At 48.1% G+C, this 24,228-nt stretch overlaps 1 protein-coding gene across 5 annotated transcripts in view; it reads left to right on the top strand.

The window, feature by feature from the left end:
- Dom (domino helicase) overlaps positions 1-24,228 on the top strand; it is a 104,689-nt gene that overhangs the window by 16,710 nt on the left and 63,751 nt on the right. For all 5 annotated transcript variants that reach the window (XM_077676213.1, XM_077676214.1, XM_077676218.1 and 2 more), the window contains exons 3-10: positions 6,806-6,986; positions 7,376-8,371; positions 11,614-12,552; positions 18,756-19,036; positions 19,788-19,938; positions 20,904-21,029; positions 22,506-22,651; positions 23,038-23,148. In XM_077676213.1, coding sequence (XP_077532339.1) covers positions 6,806-6,986; positions 7,376-8,371; positions 11,614-12,552; positions 18,756-19,036; positions 19,788-19,938; positions 20,904-21,029; positions 22,506-22,651; positions 23,038-23,148 — 2,931 coding nt within the window. The remainder of the gene's footprint in view (positions 1-6,805; positions 6,987-7,375; positions 8,372-11,613; positions 12,553-18,755; positions 19,037-19,787; positions 19,939-20,903; positions 21,030-22,505; positions 22,652-23,037; positions 23,149-24,228) is intronic.

Below are 24,228 nucleotides of genomic sequence, written 5' to 3' on the forward strand. Positions count from 1 at the left end.
TCTGGTGCGGAGACTTCGATCAACAAGCCTGCCACACTCGGCCGACTTTTGGGTCGTCGTTGGTGCAGTTATAACAAGGCAGTCGACCAACTAACTAATGCGGAACTCATTGGCAGCACTGTCTTCCTGTCAACCTGTCTTCTCTTTTATTTGCCTGTCGAGAGCAGTGTTTCGCAGTTTCTGTGTGGTCCGAAATTGCTCCGGCGATAGAAATTTTATGGGCAAATAAAATACGAAGTTGCTCTGGAGCAGTTCGGAGCAGTCCGAAATGACGAGTAAAACAGACAACTTGTGTGACCATGGTATCTTCTTGTAATGGTCACAGGGCAAGGGTGCCTTCATTGCATGCTGTTGCTCCTCAAAAAAAGGTGTGCCACTTGTTATTGCGGCACATTTTCACCTATTTCCCATGATTCAGCCCATTGCTAATCCAACCCATTGACATTTCGGAAGAATTTAACGGAGTACTGACAGAAAATTTCAAAGTTGAGACAAGTAAACAGCTTCCTGTGCATGTGGAAATATTTCGGAGGGAGTTTCCAACTGTTTAATCAGGGTTTGCACAGATCCTTCAAAATCCTTGAATTTAGAAGTGTCATTTCTAAATTCAAGGCCTTGAAAGTCCTGGAATTTTTTAGCGGTCCTTGAAAACCCTTGATTTTCATGGTGATAATCAGTGGCTCTTTCTTTTCACAAGAATTGAAAGTGTTTGTTATGAATTGTTAACCAATGTTAAAAAACATCGTAACAATCAAATGTAAGTGAATTGCATAAAATAACAGCAAATGTAGCCGATTTTCGTTAGTGCACGAAAACACTGGGAACAGGAACTTCTCAACCCAATTCATGTTTCTCAATCCAAACCAACACTGGACGCGTCTGCATTAAGGAACAAAATGGGTGTTCTTAAAGGTACTCCAATAAATGACCCACTAATTTATTTATCAAATTTTTTTGCAAATAAATATTACTCATTTAAATGCACAAAGCCAATTTTAAGTATTTCGTCCTGCAACGCTGGTAAACGGGTGGAAAAATATTTTTGAAATGACACGCCTGACGAGCTGAAAAGGCATAACAGGTGATGTCAACGCCCAAGCCAAACTGCTGGTCCAAACGGCTTCATAATTCATGAGCACATTGTGATTATGGTGGCGGCTCAGTGTTGCTGAAATTTTTAAACATTACTCCACTGAGAGAGTGAAAAGCAGTGAAATAATTTTTCAGATATTTTTTTTATCGCAGGCCATTTGAAATATTGAGCTGGTTTTTGTTGATATCGGTAACTTACTCAGGTATCTAAACACTGTTCTACAACATTTTTTCGTGACGCTCACCTAATAGGGGCAATAAGGATTTTGGAAAAACTGCGCGTTTTTACACATTCCTCAATAACTATACAGCCCATTGATATATCCAATTCATTTTTACTTGCAGATGCTGCCCATACAGTTGTTAAAAAAAAAAACAATTTCAGTATTTTTAAGTTACACCCCTCTGGACGTGGAATTAAAGGGGTCGTGAAGAGATTTTCAAAAAATCTGTGTTGTGTGCGCGCTTATAAGCGTGGAACCTTGATAAACAAACAAAGCATACCCGTTTCGTCGCCCGATATCGGCAAATAGGTAAACAAATGCAGTTACGGTTTCACCGAGGCTTTCCTCCTCAACTCGTGAAGTGACGTTTCAGTAAGTCAGTGAGAAGCCAATCACAGTTCTCCCTCGTCTGCACCTGCACAATATGTCGGCATAGAGCGGGCTTGCAAAGGGTCAGATAAAGCTACAACATCGGCTCCATGATGAAACTCGCCCTGCAACTGATTGGGAGACGTCTGATCTCTGATGCGCCTGATCAAGATGGTCGAACTTTCAGTCAACAACACCGGCGAGATGCGCAGGCAGAGGTAACCACGTTTAATCTATGCTGGGCATTCGTAAACAGTTTACGCTGTTTCCAAGAGTCTAAACTGTAGTTTTCCTAGCCGATATTCTTGCACAAGTTTGCCGCCGTCTTTCTCACGTAGCCTGTAATGTGGGTTGCGCGAACGTGAAACTTCTGACCTGACGAGATACATGACCGAGCGCTTACATGACCGAACGCTTAAAATGAGAGTTTATTACATAAACACGTTTATCGAAGGAACTTCGAGTAGTCGGAACTTAAAACCCATCCCTTATTCACTCATCAAGCGCAAAAATAACTAGCGAGAAGCAGCGATACAGCGCCGAGTCGCCGAGTCCCAACATCACGTAGTTCGACGATTGCTTTCCTGTTTCCTGCAATAAACAATGCTGTTAACGCTGTTTTGTTGATTGTATACGCTCCGCTTTGGCTTACTGCAGAAGCGCTCAACAGTAAGTTGGCGGTTAAAGCTCTGGGTAGATTAGAATTAATGAAAACACGACAGACTTCTGGGTTATAAATGTGGAGGGGCTTTTATGCAGCAGTTTTTCGACGCGCGTGCTTCCCACGTCGATAGTGTAGTGGATAAAGTGTCCGACTAGGCTGGCTGTAATGTTGGGCTGGCCCGGAGGGCCGCAAGTTAGAATCGCACAAGGGGCACGTTTTTTTTTTTGCTTGAGCGATCTTGGGCCGTTTCATACAAAAAAAGATAAGATTCCGAAGAGAATTCGCGAAAAGAACGTGAAATTCAGCAGGAAAACTGGCTACAAACTGTACAAACACCCAGTAGGTCTGAGTTCTGCTGCAATGGTTGCCAGACAACTGATGCGGTCACGACACCGCTCATGTGGATTGAAAACTGTTTTTTGGCAACGAATAAAGGATGCATTATTTTTAAAATATTGGGCTTGCAGCTTTGCAGAATATTATACACAAAGAACATTGAACCGCGTTGAACTCGCGAATGTACTTGACATGACGTCATTCTAGTTGCGCTGCCGACCGCCGGTGCGCGCATGGTCGCTTGCGATGTGCCTCAAAACGTGAATTTCAACGGCGCCTCCTAAATTCCAGAAGCAATGAATTGTGAAAATATTTGGGATTTATGTTCTTAGAAGGTCATTCAAGCAGGCAAAATTAAGCAAAGACAACTTCATTTTCTCTTCACGACCCCTTTAAGTTCAATTTCCCCGATTTCTGCAACCATGCACTGCCTGTAGGGCCCATGTTATTTATCATAAAACTTCGACTGATGAGTATTGTTAGTAGTTGTTTGAGTGTACCATGTTGGTACAATTTGTTTCGGAAGGGTTACTGTAAAACACCAGTTCCAGGCGTTAACAATTGCCACATGCGCCCTGTAGGAGGCCATGTACTGACAGCAGTCGGGGCAACCTAATTGTGTACAACTTACGGTGAACTACCTAATTATGGAAAGCGAGAAATAACTGAACATGTGGTATGCTCCTTAGCGTCGTTAGTATAGTGGCCCACCTGGGCATCGCCAACTAGAGCACTGCACGGCCCGGGCCGGCCCGAAAGCCCGGGCCTGAAGTCGATTATTGGCGGGCCCGGGCTGGGCTCGGGCTTGAATTCATAGCCCCAGCTATTAATAGTTCCGACGTGAAGTGTAGAAAAGAGCATAAAATTGAATATTCCGAGTTTACTTTTACGCGCTTCTTGATGTTAGTTGTACACATTGTTTTAAAAACATGTTTCGCTAGGTCTGATAGTCACTATACTGTAATTTTAATAACATTTTATGTACTGCATACACGTTTTATATTTGGGTGTATAACGTATCAAAGATACGGTTACAAGGAATGCCCTAGCAGGGAAGGAATTAATTCAGAAAACCTGGAGCTGTGCGCCTATGTCTATTATGTATGTGTGTTTTACGATGTCGAACCAATCTAAATGCGGCTGCCATGGCTGGAAATCAAACTCGCGTGCCAGAGAAGAGCCACCGCTTAACAACCACTCCAGGGAAAATATTTCAACGCACGCACGTACTCGTGGATTCAAATGGGGAGCAAGAAATCTCGGCAATACCAACTTGTGACCGAGACAACCATGTGAAATTGCCAAAAGTCTGGTCATCAAAGGTGATGGTGCCTCTTGTTTAAGAATACGAGCTATTATTAGGCCAATGTGGCGTGAACTGCAGACGGTGTAAGCTAAACTACGTGCACTTTTAAATCCTTATTTTTTGCATTTCAATTCAGGACGTGCTTGTACAGACTAGATATCCGTCTCATTTCCCGCTACGAAAACACTTGTCCAAATATAATAAACAAATTTTCTTCAGCGTCTAAGACCGGGCCTGGTCACACACACGTGGGCCCTCCCTAGGCTCAAAAATAAATGACCAGGCCCGGGCCGGGCCGGGCCGGGCCTGGGCTTGAGACGGCGGGCCCGGGCCCGGCCCGGGCGAGGTTCACTTATGAATGCCCGGGCCCGGGTCGGTGTCACGGGCCCGGGTCGGGCTCAGGCTTGACAAAGCGGGCTCGGCCCGGGCTCGGGCCTTAAAATCAGGCCCGTGCAGTGCTCTATCGCAAACTACTACCGGTAGTGTAAATAAAGCTGGGGGAGCTTTCGCGAACTCGTTAGCACCTATATAAATGTTGTGCATTAATCATCTTGGGTATTGCGCTATAAACAACTTTTGCAGTGTGTTGAAAAAGTTGCAAGTAATCCCAGATAAAACATTACATGGGGTCCTTGAAGCTTTTTTCTGGTCCTTGAAATTCCTTGAAAACCCTTGAATTTTCGCTTTTGAAAGCCTTTACGAACCCTGCTTGTACAAGGTATTTTAAATGAATGTTCATCTTTGTGCATGTGAGAAAGCCAGGATCACTCATGTGATAGGATGAAAGCTTGGCTTGTTTCTCTGTGCCAGGCTGCTCCAAAAGCTTGAAAATTGCAAAAATTGCGCCAAACTGCTCCAAAACAGTCTGAGAGCCAAGGATTTTAATGCTCTCGTCAGTTTAGTGGGGAAAAATTCTTACTGACGGCATACTTTTCCAGCATCCCCAAGGTGATGCTGTTTGTAAAGGTTCAATTAATTGAACATTCAATAAAAATCCTGCACAAAATGGTCCCCGAGATAACTTTTTCTAAAGTCACAATGTTGGGTTGCACATGTTATGTTCTGTGTTTTTAAAGTTTTCCCATCGAAAATCACTGTGAAGTCCTGTAGAAAAAAATATTTACGTGTTTGTGTACTGAGGCGACAAACTACTTGATGAAAAAACAGCAATTTTCGGAGCGCCGGATCTCCGGAACGACATTACTGGGCGCCGCCATCTTGGTGTGGTAAAAACTGGAAAACGTGGCCCCTGGGCGAAGCAGTTGCTCGTGGTTCAGGCTGAGCGCTCTTGGCTGATTTATACTGTGGTTTTGGTTATCTGGAGTGGCTGGGTTTACATTTAGTCATTTGATCTGTTGCGGGAAGTTTAGTCATTTGATCTGTTGCGGGAAGTTGTGCCACTTGAAAGACGGGAGTTTATAGAAAACAACGTGGTGTCCGCGAATTCGCCGTGTGTCAGCCTTGAGTGTGAGGCGTGGTGCTTGCTTGAAGGGAAATTTCCCACTTATTGCGGTGTTACAAAGCGCCGAGTTATTGCTGCTTTTGACAGAGAGCTTGCGAGCGGTGGGAATGGGGCGATTGGCACTGCAGAACTGGTGGCGCAGGCTACTACGCCGCAGAATCTTCAAGCAATATCCGATAGCGAGACGGGCGTGAACGTGCACCTTGGGGATTGAAATGGGAGGGCTGCCAGGGTGCGACGACTGTCACTTCGCTTTGTGCAACTTTTGCCATGGATCTACGCTTGTGTGTAAAGCCGAGTGTGGAATTACAAAAATAATAATTTCGGCATTGACATGATAATAAAAATGCCTTTCCTTTGCCTAGTTTTTCAATTCGATATTTTCAAGGGTAGTCCACGCTACCTATGCATAGGGCCTAAGAATTTAAAAAGTGTGTAAAAAGTTAGTGCCGTTCGTACCTTGTGTTACTCTGGTAGAAGAAACTTTATTAAAATGCTGTTTCAGTGTTATGTACATTTAAAGCCGATTAAAAAGTGCACTTTCCCCCCAGAGTTACCAAAAATTTGATTACTTAGTGTCCTAAGGTGAGATAATAAATGTTGTTCTTCTGCTCCAAATCAAGGTTCTTCTGCTCCAAAATCGAGATTTCGCTGCTCCAAAAACTGCTCCCAAATCTGATTGAGCTGTCTCACCCCTGTGCTTGTGTAACTTAGTTTTAACCAAGAGTTTCATTCTGCAGAGCAGTAATGAGCAGTAATCATTGCATACTTTCCTTCAGTAAAATATGCTGTTGGGCTAAGTGGTGCATTGCATGAGGAAAACGAGCTCTGAAAACCAGGACAGAAAAAACGAACGACGACGAGACAGATGTGCTACTAACAACTGATTTACTTCAAGGAAAGACAGGGGTATAATTAGCTTGTCTACAAACACACAAATATAACCAAAAATTGAGAGAATGTGGCGCGAGAACTTCGTGAAGCGTATTTTATCTAGAAAAACAACGCAGGCTGTATCAGTCAAGCATCGCTATCACTGTTATCGAATGAGTACCGGATCCTTGGCAACATGCGATAAAAAGATGATTGTTGTCTTCATCGTATCTTTTTAGGTCTCTTATTTTTTAGTGTATGTTTGTGTGTTTGTAGACAAGCTACTTATGCCCCCGTCTTTCCTTGGAATAGATCAGTTAGTAGTGCCTCTGTCTCGTCGTCCTTCGTGTTTTCTGTCCTGGTTTTTAGCGCTTACAACAGCTTTGCTGGCCATCCACTTTCGCAGGGCGGGATGGTGACCAATTTTTTTTTTGTCTGTGTACTGCAGTGCATGCAACTGGGTTCCTTGTCTTGTGCAGGTGCGCAGCATGGTCTCATCTTCGGAGGCCTCGGCCCACGAGGTGGCCACCACGGTGGCCGTGGTGACCAGCTCCGATGTGTCCCTCACAGGGTCGTCCACCTCCTACCAGCATTACCTCTCACCAGCAGGGTCCATAGGGGGCCACATCCAAAACATCACCATTCCGGCCCAGGTCTCTGGTGGGTCTCCCCCTCCACTGGCCGGCCCTTTGCCGCAGAGCTTGCCACTTATGGCCTACGCGTTTGGTCTCCTGGTCAGACGAGCGTAGTCAAAAATATTTCCACGCGGCTGCTATTTGTGGAAAATTTTCGCTTACGGGGGCCAATTGGCATGAAAAGAAACATCTGCTAATGGCTTACAGCATGTGCCTTAAGAGCTTGGGGTATTAGCAGAGCGATCAAATTCACTCAAAAGTTTCCTGGTGTTGTGTGGCGGAAAGGGGAAGCTTGCACCCCCGCTCAGCGAATCTGGTGGCACTATGTGATTTGGTGTCACGCTTGGTGGTGGAGGGCATGCTCTCTGCTGACCCCTGCAGAAAGTGGTGAAGTGTGTTGCTGGGCTTGTGCAGTGACGAGCCCCGGCGTAGCGGTAGCTGCGGCCACACCGTCCCAGAACCTGGCGCGCTTCCTGGCTGCGGCGAGCCAGCAGGGGGGCTACGGCTCGCCTCCTGGTGGGTCCCGAGCCGTGTCGGGGGGGCTGCTGGGATCGTCAGGGGGCCGGCTGGCCGCCACCAGCCCGGCCGCCCTGCTGGCCACCACGCAGCCCCCCGCCCAGCAACAGGCCATCGTCATGGACACCCTGACACAGCAGGACGACCACCGGTTGCACTCGCCCCCGTACAGCATGGCCAGCCCCTCGCCCCCACGGACACCCCAGCGATCCCCGACCATGCCCCTGCCCCCCCCGCAGTTTGTGGTGCCCCCCAAACGTTCCATCGCTCCTCCCCCTGCCCCTCCCGGCCCCTCGGGGGTGACCTCCCCCTCTCCGTTGGCGGCTGTGAGTGGTGGTAGTGCCAGTGTGTCGACTGCTTCCGCGCGGCCGGCGGGTGGCCTCCTAGTGGGTGTGGAGGTGCCGCGTTCTTCGGCCAAGCGCATCAAGCTGGAGCCCGTGGCCGCGCCGAGCGAGCAGGCGGCGGGCCTGCGGCAGCGGGTGCTGGAGCACCGGCAGCGGGAGCTCCGGCGCAACAAGGAGCGCTACGTGGAGAACCTGACGGAGCTGTTCTTCCTGCAGAGCGGGGGCAACCTGATGGACTACCCCGCGTGGAGGCGGCGGCCCCCGCCCCAGCTGTTGGCTGTGCTGCGCGCGCACGCGCTCGACAGTGAGGACGAGGAGGAGCCCGGCCGGCTGCTGGACAGCACGCGGCCACCGCCCAGTGCATCCGTGGCGGTGACTGTGACGACGAGTGTGGTGGCTGCCGCCCTTTCCTCCACCTCCTCCTCCTCCACCTTGACAGCACCGCCCGTAGTGGCAACTGTGGCGACTGTGTCGTCGGCGGACACTGTCGTGCTGGTGCCGGCTCCAGTGTCTGTGGTTGCTGCTCAGCTCGCTGCCGCCGCTGCTACTGGTGGGTACAGACGAGGTTTCTGGGCGTGCAGGGGCCGTTTGTTGCGCCTCTCGTGTGGTGTTGCCTTTCCGTAGGGGGTGCTCTCTGTGTGGCTGGCGGCAACCGCAAAAGCTGCTGTGGTTTGCATAGCTCGCTCTATATTATGTGGCTGCACAAGTAAATGATGCCTGCTAGCTGTCAGTGTGTATTTTTGTTTGTCGTTTTGATGTAAATAACTTTGGTGGGTTTCAGTCGTGGTAAAAATTGCCAGTGAAAACAAGGTCATTCGCCTCTTCGTTATTAAAGGAAGCATGGAGCAAATTACGTGAGCAATCAAATGCTTCTTTTCTTTGGGGGGCGGGGAATGCCGTGGGGCTACGCAAAGAAGTGGCCCTGAGAAGTGCTTGTGACAGACCAGTGTAGATGGGCAATAAAATTAACCATTGCTGCTTGCACGGATGTTGTGAATAAATATGCCCAAGCAGCCTCCCCCGTGGGACTGAATTTCACAATGACACTTACAAAGTGTTTCTCAAGCATTGCTGTGGCCAAATGATGCCAAGGAAATAAAGTGCACCTTCAGTATCGCAGTATTGTAGCTACTGTTGATTCAGTTTATGCGAAGAGTTGTTCTAAAGGTTGCAGCACAAGGTGTTTGGTGGATAAAACGTAATTAGCAATAAAAAAGTTGATTCTGCAGTTCCCTGTGCATTGCTGCAGTTCAGTGAGCCTCCTGTGCCAAGTATTTCCTTAGTGGTCTGCAATGAGGGGTATCGGAGAGTAATTTCATTAGACTAATACCCCTGCTACACTAGCGTCTGAATGTCATTTGACTCGAATGAAAAGTTGCGCTGCTACACTAGGTTCAAATGATATTCGAACCAAATGAGCACCGAGAGAGACATTTGGAATTTTAAATGCCATCGGCAATAAAAAATATAATACTCCCATACGTAAAACAAACAAAATATTTTTGTTTGTTGAGCTTTGTTCACTGTTAATTTACTTAAAATATGAAATCAACATATTTAATTTTCATACCATCAAAACCAGTGGGCCAGTTGTAAAAAAAAAAAAAAATCTACACAAACAGCCACCACATTAGAGTCAAAACTGGTGTCTCTTCTAATTTGATATTATTTCACTGCCTTAGACTGCTCCTAAATTAGATTGTTGTATTTTGTACGAAAACGGAACGGGGCGACAACAGGGCCACTACAGCACGGCGAGCAATCGTGAACGATTTCGAATGTCATCAAAATTTTAGTGTAGCACAGCGTATTCTGAATGGCATTCGAAGCACCCCATTTGAGTCAAATGACATTTGGTTCCAAATGACGTTCGGACCCTAGGGTAGCCGGCGTATTAGTCAACTTACTGAAGGGCTCATCATGATGCTTGGCTGTTGAAGAATTTTTTTTTTACAGGCGAGGATGTTCTGTGGGGCTGAATTACAGTGAAGCCGACCTATTGTTAGGGCATGAAAATTTTTATTGAACCCAAGCCCAATAACTCCTCCCAGCTTTTCTATGGAAACTCAAGACAGTCGGGGCAAAGTCAGGCACCTGAGATAACTACTACTGAAGGAGGCGGGCAGTCTGTGAACACTGTTTCGCACACTGCACCAAATTATGGTTTGGTAACAATTGTGGTATCTTTCACAAAAGGTGCTATGTGAACATTCCTGAAAAAAAAAAAAAAAAGCTTCCCCAGTCAATTGTTATGGAGATTTCTGAAGAAAGATATGGCATACCTAATGTACAAATGCGGCCTCTGATTTTCTGAAAAGTAAGAATAGCAATAGCTCCCCCCTCTCGCCAAGAAGGAGCTGGCTAAACTCTTATTTTGCCATTCCACGGGGCAAAACCTATGTAGGAGGAGGCCTGAACAACTTTTGCAGCATCTTGCCTCAGTGTGCTTGCTACCATAACTTCCCTTTCACTTCTTTTAGAACATTTGAAGTTGCCCCTTGCTGAAATGAGCAAATTACAAAATATCATGCCTGCTTGTAGCAGTATACCCAATGACAAGCTATACCTTCAGTCTGATGTTTTTCCATCTTTGCCGAGGTGCGGCAGGATGGTTTGTCAGTCTTAGTTCGCATTTTTAATACTAGAGGGCAGAGGAGGCAAAAAGCCTTTCTGGCCTTGCCTTGCGGGCAGGCTGGAAGTGGTGTGATATACAAGCAATGGCACGTTCGGGTGATGTTGGTAGTGGCTTCTCTGGAAAACCTGTTGCAGTAGTTCAGCAAAACGATGAGCAAAACGTAGATTATGCGAAAGTGTGTTGGAATGGAGGCCACTTCTGCCACTTGTGAAATGCCTGTTGTATCAGTTGGACGTAGCAACTAGAAGTTGTGTGAAGGTATTGCTGTCACTTGTAGCTAAATCGACACCGTCTACAGTTCTACTGTTGCTGCTGTAAGGAAAACTGTGGCTAAATTAGCTAAGATACATGATTAACACAGCTGTTCTTTTGTACCATATTTGTTACCCAGAGCTCCCCTATATCTCAGAGGCAGAGAGGGGGGAACCCTGTGTTATGCAGGGGAAGCCATCTTGACCCCAGGTGGCAGATATAATTTTTTTACTGTTCATTAAGAAAGCGTCATTAATATGGGGTTGATGACCTCATGCTTGTGAGTAGAAAGTGCTTCAGGCCTATATGATAAAATGAAAAATTCCACGGGGGTCGGAAAAAACATTGGGCAGGCATTATTTTTTACGGGTGTCTCCGTTAATGGTGGGAAATTCGCTGATACTGCTTCCTGTGTTGTTTATACATTTGTGGAAATGTGAGTAGGCGTTGAAGGATTCTTGTAGCATGTATCTACTGGTACGTTTAGCCTACCAAAACAAAACAGCACTCACAACAGGGGAAAACAGGAGGAGGCTACATACACATAGTGCTGACTACCAACACAAGCGTTTATTTGCCTCACAGCAATATAAATGGAAAGGCTGTTCCACGATAAGTGTAGAGAGAGAGGACACACCAAAACCTTTTCCTTTTTTGTCCCGTCCTAAGTGCTGTTTTGTTTTGGGGATGTGAACCAACAAGCCCAAAGACTTACAATGCTCAGCCTACTCACCTGTCTATAGTATGGCTGGGCAAAAATGGTTTTAGGAAAGCATAGAAAATTCAGCGTGTCTGTATCTCTGCTGGTGAGAAACAGAGGAGAGTTAGGCGAACAAGAAATAGCCTTGGGAGACTAGCCGGTGCTGGCTTGGGTGTTGCCCGGCTGATTTTGTTGCGTTCCCCAGGTCAACCTTCGGTTCCTGCCCTGGCGCCAGCCTCCGTGCCTTCCCCGGGTGCCCGAGGCGTGGTCGAGGCCCCCTCTCCTTCCCCTTCCTCATCCTCTAGTCAGCAACCCCCACCACCCCAGCGGCCCCTCCCTCCTCCTCCCCCTCCTCCTCCCCCTCCCCCCACCAGCTCGCCGTCCAAGGGGAGCAGCAGCTCTTCGCGGCTACCCCAGCCTCCTCCTCCCGCTCCTCCTCCTCCGTCGTCGGCCGTGCCTGCAGTGGCGGCGGCGGCGGCCGTGCCCGGCCCGCGCCTGTCCACGCGGCAGCACTCGATCTCGGCCGTGTACGACTCGTCCATCGGCTCGCAAGAGGAGATAGTGGAGCGGGCCAAGCAGGAGGCGTACGTGATGCAGCGCATAGCGGAGCTCCGCAAGGACGGCATGTGGTCGGCGCGGCGGCTGCCCAAGGTGCAGGAGCCGGCGCGGGCCAAGGCCCACTGGGACTACCTGCTGGAGGAGATGGTGTGGCTGGCCACGGACTTCGCCCAGGAGCGCAAGTGGAAGAAGGCGGCGGCCAAGAAGTGCGCGCGTATGGTGCTACGGCACCACCAGGAGCGGGAGCTGCGCGCCGAGCGGGCGGAGCGCGAGGAGCTCCAGCGGCTGCGCCGCGTGGCCGCCCAGGTGGCCAAGGAGATCAAGCAGTTCTGGGCCAACATCGAGAAGCTCGTCGAGTTCAAGCAGCAGGCCCGGCTGGACGAGAAGCGCAAGAAGGCCCTGGACCTGCACCTCAACTTCATCATGGACCAGACGGAGAAGTACTCGAGCTGGCTGCGCGAGGGCATGACGGCCTCTGGCGCAGGCAGCAAGGCCGGCAGCACCACCGCCGCAGACATCTCCTCCTCGGCTGTCACCACGCCCACCCAGGCACCCGCCAGCCCTGCCCGCTCGGGGTCCTCCAATGGTGAGACGCTTTTGCTATGCTGGCGGTCATTCTTTTGTCCGAGACCGTACCAATAGCGATTGGCCAACAGATTTGGCATCTTGTTGAAAGAAAGTGTCAAATTATAAAAAACAAGCGGAACAGCTGAGCCATTGAGTGCCAAACTTGTTCACCTGCGCCATCCTGCGCTGAGCTGCCCCTATAGCGTGTGGGGAATCGTGGGGTTCTTCGGGGTGACCTAGCCAGTACTCTGGCGTAGGCCACCACGCTAGCTCTTGGCGTGTCAACCATGCGGGCTCCCAAGCCTACGGCAGCCCAGCGAGGTTCGCTGATACGAGAACACAGTAGACAGTAGTGCCGAAGCACAGCTGTTTATTTGGGGACTCCCAAGGCATGCGAGCACAAGGCTCAACGGCGCTCACGAATTACGCCGGCCAGGTCGTGACCGCGAACGGGAAACAGGCACCCACGGCACGCGACAAACAACAGTTCACTCCTGAGATTCAGGGTATCCGCCAGCGCCGTGCTATTCCGCCGATCTTGCCCCGACTGGGCCTCTGGCGAGACTCTCCCCGTCATTTGCGTTCGAGCCGGCCGCGCGTCTATGCCCCGCACGGACCGGTGGTGCCCTCTCTCGGGGAGGTGCCGATGAACTAGCGGAGCGCCAGACCGGTTTCAGCGCAACGCGTCTCTCCCGAAGTGCGCGCCAGCTCGGGATTGCGGGCCGCGGTTCTCCACGATTCCCACAAACGCCTACACGTTTATCAGCACCGTCCTGCGCTGCAGAGCCCTAATTTAGCCCTGAGATGACCCCCCATGATACCTTGTGCCCGAAAACTTGGCTGAAACATGTGGTTTTAGTTACAACGTGGTTATGGTTTTGGTTTCATCAAGGCTGTAAGAGGCTATGGAAGTTGGCTATTTCTAAGCTGTAACGCCGCACGTACCACGGGCCTTAGCTGCCTTCAGTTTGGATTTATTTGTGTCGCATTTGCACGGTTTTGTTTACCGGTACTGGCTGGTGGGCCACAAGCACTGGAAAATGATTAGAAGTGAAATGTTTTTGTATCGCATCATAAACAGATAGAAAACAGAATAATATTCACATGAAAGATAGTTTATTGGAGGTAAATTTCAATTTAGTCGACAATTTTTGATGAGCGTAGCTGTGCTTGTGTCGTCTTAATGTGTTCTTGTCCCCGTTAATTTGCACGCAGTTTGTTTTTTTGAGATGCCTGTATTGAGCCTGTATTGAACAAACAGGGTCTTGAACGCTTTGCCCTCGCTTGTTAATTTGGTTCATCTTTGTTGTGAGGTTATTACTTATGTTCACCTGTGAACTTCGGGGTTAGCTTTGCTTATCTGGAGGATGGTCCACTAATTAATTATACTCTTAGCACTGCATAATCTTACTGCGTACTCGTCGACTCTCGAAACACCGTGACAGGTGAAGAAAAAAAGCTATGTTCTGCTTCGCACGCACAGAAAATGCTGTTCGATAGAAAAGATGCAAGCAATTGCCTTGTCTTACGGAATGCCGCTGTGAGAGTTCACTTAACACTGCTGTCTACCGTACACAAAGCCAGGCTTGTTAGCTGGTCCTCTTCGACTCTGCACGTGAGGTTTACCGTGTAAACGGTGATAACTGGTGCACTCGTTAGCGCCGAAGGTAACTCGGCTTATTGTCCATTTATATAGATATATTATAAGGACTGTGTTCCTGGTTCGAAGTAGGTTTTAGTTTGCCCGGTAGAATGCCTAATATAGTAGGTTAAAAAAAAAAACTTAATTGGCAGGGGGCTGGCACAGCAGCCCTTGCCAGCTCCCTGGCAAACAGCCTTTCTGGCTGCTCCAAACTTGCTACAAAAGGCAATTTTGTCTGCTGTTCCACCCTGTTCCACCCCTGAAAAAACAGCCTCTGGCATTTTTTTTTTTTCAATCCATCACTCGTATGACAGAAAATGTCCTCCTGTCTGTAGTGGAGCTCAACATCCTGAGCAGTCAGGGAGAGGCAACTTAACTTTAGGAATGGGAAGTCTTGGAAGTGATGAACAGTCAGCAGTGTTGTCAATAGTGCAGTCTTGGTAGCATGCATAGTCTATAGCAATAGTGAAATACTTGGCTGAATCAGCTACGTGAACAACACTTGCACTCTCACAGTCTTTTTTTCTTTTTAAAACCTATCCAGCTCCAGCTGGTTCGATATGGATGTTGTTATTTGCACGTATCTCCAATATTTCTGTCGTGCACATGTATGTATATGTTAGAAAGATGTGCACCCTCTGATACATAAGTGCACACACAAGCAGACACGCACATACACACCAGAGTAACTTGCAAAAGTAAGGCGAAGCAAGCAACACCTTGCATTGTAAGATTTGACGTTCGACCGGGATTTCTAACGTGTAAGGCTGTGTTGAGTGTCTGTAGGCAAGGAAAGAAACAAACCACACACAAGTGCTCAATTTGGTACGATATCGAGGCAGACCAGACACCAACTTCGTGAGGCTTAGCGCTCCACATCGAGCACAGTGTACACCGAGAGCAATAAGAAAAAAAAAAGAGTGCTTGCAACTTGTCACTAGTATTTTCAAAGAAATTCTGCTAATAATATCCCATCACATAGACAACCTGCATCGCATGGCTACAATCTATGCTACTGCACCATCAGCAACTGTTGCCTCTTTGATGTTTCTCGGCTCATGACCGGTGACAGTTTTGCTCATGAAAACAGCCCGCTGCTATTTCTTTGCTTTAAAACCGCAAGTAGGGACAAGTAACGATAAAGCAACTTCTCGATAGTTTGGATACGTACAGCGTACCTGCATCACAATCATAAGCGCTGCTTATGGATCTCTGTAAGCTTCGTGATACTCAGCGCTGCCGCTGCTGCTGCTGTGGCTGTGGTCAAGCCAGTGCATATTGAAAAGGGTTGCCCTTTCACTGTGTGTCAGGGACGCTATTGGTTGTGGATGGCATTCTTTTTGATGTTTGGAATGCTGCCATATTCTTGCTCTCCAACTGCACAATATGCCAATAGCAGCTCTTATGCTTTTGAACTGCAAATTTTAAAATTTACCTTCATTTCATTAAGACTCGTTAAAGGGGTCCTGAAAGGCGTTTGGAGTGCAATTGTTAGGTTGGGGGGTCAACGTCAGTTGTACCAAGCATAACATTTTTACGTGCAGCGGGAAGCTCGCACTTTCGTTGCAAAGTTTGTTTCCGCGTTCCCACCCTTTCCTGCATGTTTTTGGGCTCCGCCATCTTCCCGCACGTGCGTCATCAATTCTCCCACGTGCGTCTGAAGCAGAAATCTTGCGATTGGACGGCTTTTTCTCTCACTTCTGTTGAAGAGAAGCGTCGTCTGCTCAGTGTCAACGGGTCGTGGCGGTGCCTTTGGTTAATTAGTGCTATGCTACCGTGTTCGTCCATATTTGTACTTTTTACTCTGTTACCCCAGTTCTCGTTCAAGTGGTAACCACATGGAGCGATTTTCGCAAGTGACACGACTAGCGGTGTGACAGAGATTCGCAATCGCTCGCTGAGGCGGCGACGTGAGAGTGATCGCGTGAGCGATGGTGAAACGCGATCCCAGTATTGCCGCATAGTGCACAATAAAATTATCGAAGTACACACGACAGCGAGGGTTTATGTGTGCGTTTGTCACAAAAACGGGAAATAAGCGTATTTCAGTAAGCACGGGGTCATATTTTCTAGGATGCACTGCTCCGCCACTCACCCCTTCCCCTTGTTCTTTCCTTAAGTCAGAAATTGTGCCCCTTATGGCTCTCATATTGGCTAGTCGCTGAGGCCACTTCCGAAAGGTGAGCGATTTTTTTTCTGGCCACCCTGAACTGGGCGAAGCGATGAGCGATTTGGTCCGTGGCGTCGCGTCGCTCTCCAAATTGCTTGCAAAATCGCTGTTTGTGGCTAGTGGGCGCGTTGGCTAGGCCGACAGGGCGGCGACACGACGGCGACGCCACTTTCTGAGTTGGAAGGCAGCCTCGTCACATGACGGTGGTGTGACTGGCTCGCTGACCGAAGACGCCAACAATACTGATTGGCTGAACAGGTCGTCGGGAATCAATTGAGAAGTGATAACTACGCCCCGACAACATTAATGCCGTAATGAATGTAGCTCCGTTCTGTTAGTTCCTAGACGGTCATAACGCATAGTAAGGTCCATGAAGTTCATACAACTTAACACTAGTGCTAATGCTATCCGCATTCAGCTTACAAGACTTCAGCTGTCCGCTTTAGCGACAGTTCATTTCCTGGAGTTGGAAACTGTATATTTGTGTGTGACCAGCATTGCTTGTAGAAAACGTAAGCTCAGTTAACAGCAGAATAGGAGTTATGGAAGGTTTATTAGGTAATAAGTTAATATTGACTAAATCTTTTAGCGTGAAGCGTAAAACAAAAGCACTGCATGCACTATTCCCGCAGGGTGAAATCGCAGCTGCAGCCTAAACAGTGCTCTTGCTGGATATAGATACGGATTTCTGGATTTGCCCTTTCAAAGGGGTGGACTACCTCACTAGACAATGCTGTGAGTGTCCTAGCCGCACAGTTCATCATATAACACTTCACTTCAGTCGGTCCTTCTTGCTGCACTCATACACTCAAGTGATCGCCGCCTCCAGCACTCTAATCGCTGCTTAGTACACTCCATCACTCCCCCTGGCTCCACCTGCACATCCCCACCGGTGCCTGCTCGGTTTCACTAGCCTCATCACTAGCCGCTGCAGCGCCTCCTGGTGGCAGGTTGTGCCCAGGAGTCAGCCCAATAGGTTGGGCCAATTGAAGTTGCGGGGGAAACCAGCCATGTTGGGGCCTTTATGCAATCTTACTGCGCAACTGTTATTCAAAAAAAGTTCTGTTAACCGGCCTGGAGTCCTTGAAATCAGGCAGAAAACATGAATGTGACACAAAGGCTGGGTTTTAATGTAGTGTACAGGTTATTTGCACTTCTCCAGTCTTTTCATGGCGCATTTGACTATAGCCCACTGAGAGTCGCCAGTTCAAATCCCATCTTCTAGTGGCATGGTTTGCGAATCGTATTTGCGAATCCAAAACAAAACTTCTTGGATGAACTGGAATTACTATATCAAACGTCAATGCATCAATTAACTATTTCATTACCACTCCTACTCAAATCGACTACCGGTGATTGATGCTTTATATTGCCAATTTCAACATGTTATAGTCGTTTGTTGTACACCTAATGCGCCTCAGTGGTTAGTCTCGGCACTGCACTTTTAGAATCAGTTTAAATTTTCCCGCTCTGGCGACATTGAGATTTTTGACGGCGTTTTTTTACCAGCTTAGGTGTGTGTGTTTTCGTGGAAGTGGGCGTGGCTGCTGCACTTGACAAAAAAGCATGCCACTTGTGATTATGCTGTATTAGCATCATTTTTTTTTTCTTTCAAAGGCTCCTAGCAAGTCGTATACCAAATTATGTTGTCATCTTTGTAATCCGACAGCATTGAGAGGCTATACTTACCTGAAAATGACACCAGCTATTCACAAGTGATCTTTGGTTTGGAAAAAGGGTAGCTTTATTCTGCCAATGCTTATTTCTGAATGGTCTCTCGTGTGTTGAACAATTGTACCTAGCATTTTCAGCCAGTTTCCAGCAGTTCCAGTTTCGTTCTTGCATTGTGAAATTCATATTTGGCGCTACTAGTAGTTAGCCAACTGCAAGCCAATCTTCCATGGTGCCTCCATCACACGCTACTGTTACCCGAAAAATGCAACCCGCTCGTGATTCACGGTGCAGCGTCAGCAGCGCACATCCGCGTGATTTTAACTGGATATGGATCGGCTATAGCTCTGGGCTTGGCAAACCAGGCCTGCGCCTCGTAGAAAGACAGCCAGCCACATCGTCATCACCACCAAACAGTGGCATCCATCCACGAGTTTGTTGGCTGGATGGATGGTGGTGTGGACGTACGTTTATGGTGAAACTAAGTGGTGGGGATGTATAAAATGTTGGTGTTATACTTATTTCATTGTAAAATAAATTTTCAAGCCCAGCTCCACTGAGTGAAAATTTCGTTGAAGCGAAAACAAACCTGACAAAGGGTTCTTGCGGCAGGGACTGCGTCGCAATGACTTCTTTGCCTGAGTCACTGGGAACTGGAAGCGTTTCGCTGTAGCAGAAATTCCAGCTGTGTTAGCGTCCTGTTGAGGTTGCTGACTGCTCTCGGATTGGGCGGGTGCAGACGAGGACTTTGAGCCGGACGTGAGCGACTCGGACGACGAGGAGACGATCGACAAGGAGGAGACGACGGCGCCCCCCGACCAGGAGGAGCAGAGCCGGGAGCTGGAGCTGCTCCAGAAGGAGAGCGAGCTGCCCATCGAGCAGCTGCTCGACTCGCTGCCGCCCGAGATCCTCGAGAGGCCCGCCGCACCCCTCACGGCCCACACCAACGGCGACCACCACTCGGACCACGACGACGGCAGCAACTCTGGCGCCTCCGACCGGTCGGAGAGCCCCATTGACGTGAGTGGGGCCCGTCTGAGCCAGAGTGGCCCATGAAGTCCTGCTTATCACCAACAACTCGAGAATTTCGTGTCTTACTCTTTTCTTCGAGCTATATCACACGAACGTGCATCTAAGCTGGGCTTCGGTTGTACTACCCGCGAATGTGTCTTCGCAATTAAGTCATCCCTATAAAGTCAGCGTCACCTATCATTGCCCCACGTACTTTGATTTTTTCATGCCCAGCATGTTTTTCAAGCGGAACCACTTGCTTGATCCGTGTTATTTTCAACTTCATATCAGAGCTTTGAGGATAAGCGAGTCCTTTGTTAATAGTGTTTAATCTCTCCCCCTCTTTTTTTAGTAAAAATAATGTTGTAACTGTCTTTAACTCTTTTTTTTTTACTTTTTTTTGTTACCAGAGTGATACTTCATTATTGCATTATGGAAGCGTGGGAATTTATTCTAATGAACATTTCATTTATGGTGCGAGTGTTATGCCAGCAGTTTGTTGTCGGCTCTGTATTTTTTGAATGTTCAGTTTTCCTTCCCGATCCCCTAATACCTTTTGGGCCACGAGGGTACCCGAAGTAAACGAGGTAGCACTCGATGCAGTGAAAGTCTCCATATTTGGGTGATATTTCTGCAATAGCTGGAGGTAATCATGCCTGCTATTTCTCTTCTTTGGTAGGTGCTTTGATTTTGTTGTGTGATGTCCATGAACTGGTTTGTCACCAGAGTCGTGTGGAAAGCGCCGGTGCTTGCCCTGCAGGTGGAGTCCACCAAAGCAGACGATGCGGACGAAGAGTTCCAGATGAAGGAGGAGGAGGAGGAAGAGGACGATGAGGCGACCCTCGAGGAGCAAGAAGAGCAGGAGGAGAACGTGGACCACAAGGAGGAACTCAAGGAGCTCATGGAGGAAGGTGAGAGGGGTCTTCATTGCAGTCGCCGTTTGGATCAGAAGGGAACAGTTTGCTGATAGCTAATTTTCTTCATGCTGTCCTCTGGGGAGGACGCAACTTCACATGCTCTGCCAAAAGCCCCTGACGACCTTAGCCCTTGCACCTGTGCTTTGAATTTCATTTGTTGTTGCACGACTTTGGGCAAGTAGTTAAGTCCGGACATCTGTGTTAGACCTCCTTGGGGGCAGTGATCAACGTGTCTGGTGCATCATGTAGTGCATTTAGCAGTGGTAGCATGGGTAGAGCGTGCTTGAATCCTAAATGTGAGCTGTGTGCGCAACATAGCGACAACTGATGGTACGGTACACCGTGTTGGCTGGCCCAAGTAGGCATGCCTAAAGGACACTAAAGTCAATTGCCAAGGAGAAGTACCTTATGAGATTGTCAAGAATGTGTAGGCCAGCCATGTAGCGAGATTTCTTTTTTATTTTGTTTTTGTAACTGATTTGTACACATTTTTGGACTGGGAAGGTGCATTTAAAAGCGCTGTTTTTCTCGCACAATTCTCCCCCGCTGATTGCTGCACAGTGGCATGCCTGCAGGGCTAAATTTTAACAGATTAGTAGCTCGTTTAGCCTGTAAAAATGATGCGTGAGCACACAAAAGGTTGATGTTAATTACCAAATTGATTACCAAATTATCAAACTAACATAATATGGCAGAGTTGCTGTATATCAAACACTGTGATTGCTTATCCTGTGCATCTCCAGCGTAGTGGTTGGGTCAGTTTCTTGCTTCTGTTGGAGCATGAATGAAAGGGATGGTACTAATGTTTTTGATAAAGGAAAGGCCTTATTACAATTTGTTTTAGCAGAGAGAGCAACCATCTCTTGATAAGTGTGCGTGGAGTACCAGTGTTGCTGTTTCCTGTTCTGCCACTTCCCTTGCATTTATAGTTTTGTTTCCTTTTTTTTTTTGTTCCGCAGGGGAGATGTCCCTGGAGGCCCTGTATGAAAAGTACGGGGCTGCGTACGGCAGCGATGCTGAGGTGCCAAATTCTGTGGACAGCTCCGATGGAGAGGACGACGAAGCTAACTCGGCCGGCGAACAAGGCAAGTCACGGTCGCCTTGACTTGCGTCGTGAGAATGTGCGAGTTGAAAAGTGGTGGTATGTCTCAAATGCAGTGCAGGCGTACGAATCAGACATGTTGCCTTGTGCAAGGGCCATACCCTCGTGTGGAGTAATGGTTGCAAGAGCGAGAAAGTTAACCCTTTGTTGAGGGTCAATTTTTTTTTTTGTGAAATGCGACCCCGCAGGGTCGTTTTTTTTATTGCTGATTTAAATCCTTCGGACAAACCTATTTCGAGAAAAAATGTCGTAATTTTTTAGGGTGGCTATAAATTGATGAAAAAAATCGTTTGTGTTGTTACATACACGTGGTTTATTCACAAGTAACAAGAAAAATTCTAAAAATGTTTTGTGGGCGCAAGAATGGGGAGAAGCGCAAGAAGCTCATCCGTTTCGTGGGTGCAAGAAGCGATAAGTGCCCGGAGGACAGAACTGAAACTAGCCACTGCGTGCCCGCATAGTAAAGCATAAAAAAATAAAAGAAAAGAGGAGGCATTGGTGCAAAAAAATTGATTGTAGCGTTTAACGCGCCAACGCAACGCAGGCAATGACGCGCACCGTTGTGGAGAGCCACGGATTAGTTTTGACCACCTGGGGATCTTTAACATGCGCAGAAATCTCGTACACACGGTCGTTTTTGCTTTTCGCCTCCATCAGAAAAGCGGCCGTGGCGGCCGGGAATCGAACCCGCGACCTCGTGCTCTGCAGTGCAGCGCCTTAGCCACTGAGCCACCGCGGTGGGTTAGCACAAAAAAGAAATTTCAGGTATTTCCACAGTGTGGCAGCACATGCCAAGTGAGAGAAATGATCAAAAAAGGAGCGCTTGTTAGACATACAAGCGATGACGTACATGTACGTCATTGACCATTTTCAAGGTGTTTGTACGGGACGTACACGCATGTCATTTGACCTTGAAAGGGTTAAAAGGAGAATGCAGCTACGAATTGTGTGTGACAGGAACGCCCATAGAGTTTGTTTTCGGAATGCATGTCCACTTCCTCTTCATTGGAGAGGCAGGGCACGCGATGCTTGGGACTTTCAGTTGTGGAAAAGGTAGTGTGGCAGAGCATCATACATCCCTGTGACGTTTGCGCTGATCTGATCTGATAACTGAAAGCAAAAGGAAGTGGGAGTGCGGCCTGTTGTGCAGTGCTCTTGTTCTGTACGGTAATCTGATTAGGGTCCATGCTTTTTGTCATGAAGCGGGTGGCAGGCTTTTTTTTTTTTTTTGGCCCTGCTTAAGTGTTCGTAGACACCGTAATTGTTGCTCATCTTTCCTGTTGCTGCCTCAGGGCTGTACTGCTGGGGTGAATTTTCGTAGAATGCCGGGCTTGCCATCTGTTGTTGGGCTAATAATTGAAAACTGCAGAGTAGCCTCCAACTAAGGCCAGAAACATCGCCCGAGTGGCAAATCTAATGCGTTTGTGGAAGCTGAGTTGAGGGCCTGCTGTCCTTGCAGAATCAGAAAACTCTGAAGAGGAGGAGGAGGAGGAGGAAGAGGAGGAGGAGAACATGGACACATCGAGTGAGGGAGAAGTGCAAGAAGACATTGGCATGGAGTACCTGATCAACCCTATGTCTAAGGAAGGCGGCTCCGAAGGAAAGGTGGGCGTCGTCCATTGTCCCCCTGCTGTTTGCCACCTCTCCTGTTTGACTTGAATTGTGCTTGTTCTCGGCTTATAAGCGGTTGCAGTTTGACATTGCTCTGTGTTCATCTTGACTTGCTATGCTGACGCCGTTTATTGCGGTGTTGTAACTGGGCTAATTTGTGTTTGAGCAAATTCCGCATGGTGATTTTGAAGAGGCGATATAAAATGGGAACAGTTGCAGATAAGCAGGAGAGTTTTGCTTGGGTAACACATTTAGTTGCATGGAGTGAGGTCAAAATTGTGAGCTTCTTGAAGAGTTTCGCCTGTCTCTGTGGCTGTTGCAGCAGCCTCACTCGCTTGGTGATCCTCTCTCAGCGGGGGTGTGTGTGTGTGTTGTCGCAGGTAGAAACCACGACTGAGGATGCAGGCAAGGGCCCTACCAAAGAGATCACCGACATCGCTGCCACTGCCCAAAGCTTCCAGCCCAAAGGGAACACCCTCTCCACCACACAGGTACGAGTCCTCCCCTTCAGGGGGGGGGGGGCAGTTGGTGGACTTGCATCTACAGCACGGGCATGCATACTTTGGGGCATTTTGAGCTGTTGGGGCATTTTGAGTCAATGAGGTTTGCCTGTCCACCCATACATACACACATAATTGCATGTTGTTACTGCCATCATTACCTGCTGCTTACCATTTTTACTAGTATATTCACTGCTGGCCTTATAGGAGATACTGGTTTGTATTAATGCTTTTTTGAGTAGCATGTCTATCTATTGGCCTGTTGGGTGGGTGAATTGGTTGTCAAAAAAAGTCACTCAATGCTCAGTACAAACCCGCACATTGACCGTATTTGTTCAAATATAAGGCGGTCACGATTATAAGGCGAGGGGGGAGTTGAAGGACCGAAGAAAAGGAAAAAAAGTTTGCACACTAATATAAGGCGGGAGATCCTGCAAGGAACTTTATTCAAATTCCTGCCTTTGAAGTTCGCGAAATTCAGCCGCGATACCACATAATCACGAGCTGTCATCATCTGGAGCATCACTGCTGTCTTTGTCACTGGTGCACTCCCAAACTTCGCTGTCGTCAGTGCCGTCCAGCGAGTTGGAAATGCAGCACTTCTTGAAAGAAGCTGCCACCATAGAGTCAGGTATAGCTGCTCAAGCGTCGGCTATCCAACGAGCCACTACCGACGGAGATGCACGCTTCAAACGGCCCGACGGTGTCAAGGCCGTTTCGTCGGAGGCGTCTTACAAGGTCCTTAAAAGGCTTGTTAAGACACACGTCCAGTAGCTGCAGTTGGCTCGTCATGCCTCCGGGGATGACAACCAGATCGGTGGCTTCTTCCTGTAGCTTTTTCTTGTCCCCCTCGGTCAGATGTCCCCGAAAAGCGTCAAGGACGAGCATCGATTGGCGAGCCAACAGTGCCCCGGGGCGCCGGCACCACACAGTTGTAATCCAGTCAATGACGAGTTCCTCAGTCATCCAGCCTTTTTCTTGGCAGCGGAAGTGCACACCCTTAGGAAAATTTTCATTTTTAGGCATCGTTTTCCTCTTCAGCACCACGTAAGGCGGCAGCTTGTGCCCGTC

The sequence above is a fragment of the Haemaphysalis longicornis genome, unplaced genomic scaffold (genome assembly GCF_048455015.1).
Source record: "Haemaphysalis longicornis isolate Haplotype H1 unplaced genomic scaffold, Haemaphysalis longicornis Haplotype H1 scaffold_7, whole genome shotgun sequence".
Taxonomy (NCBI): domain Eukaryota; kingdom Metazoa; phylum Arthropoda; class Arachnida; order Ixodida; family Ixodidae; genus Haemaphysalis; species Haemaphysalis longicornis.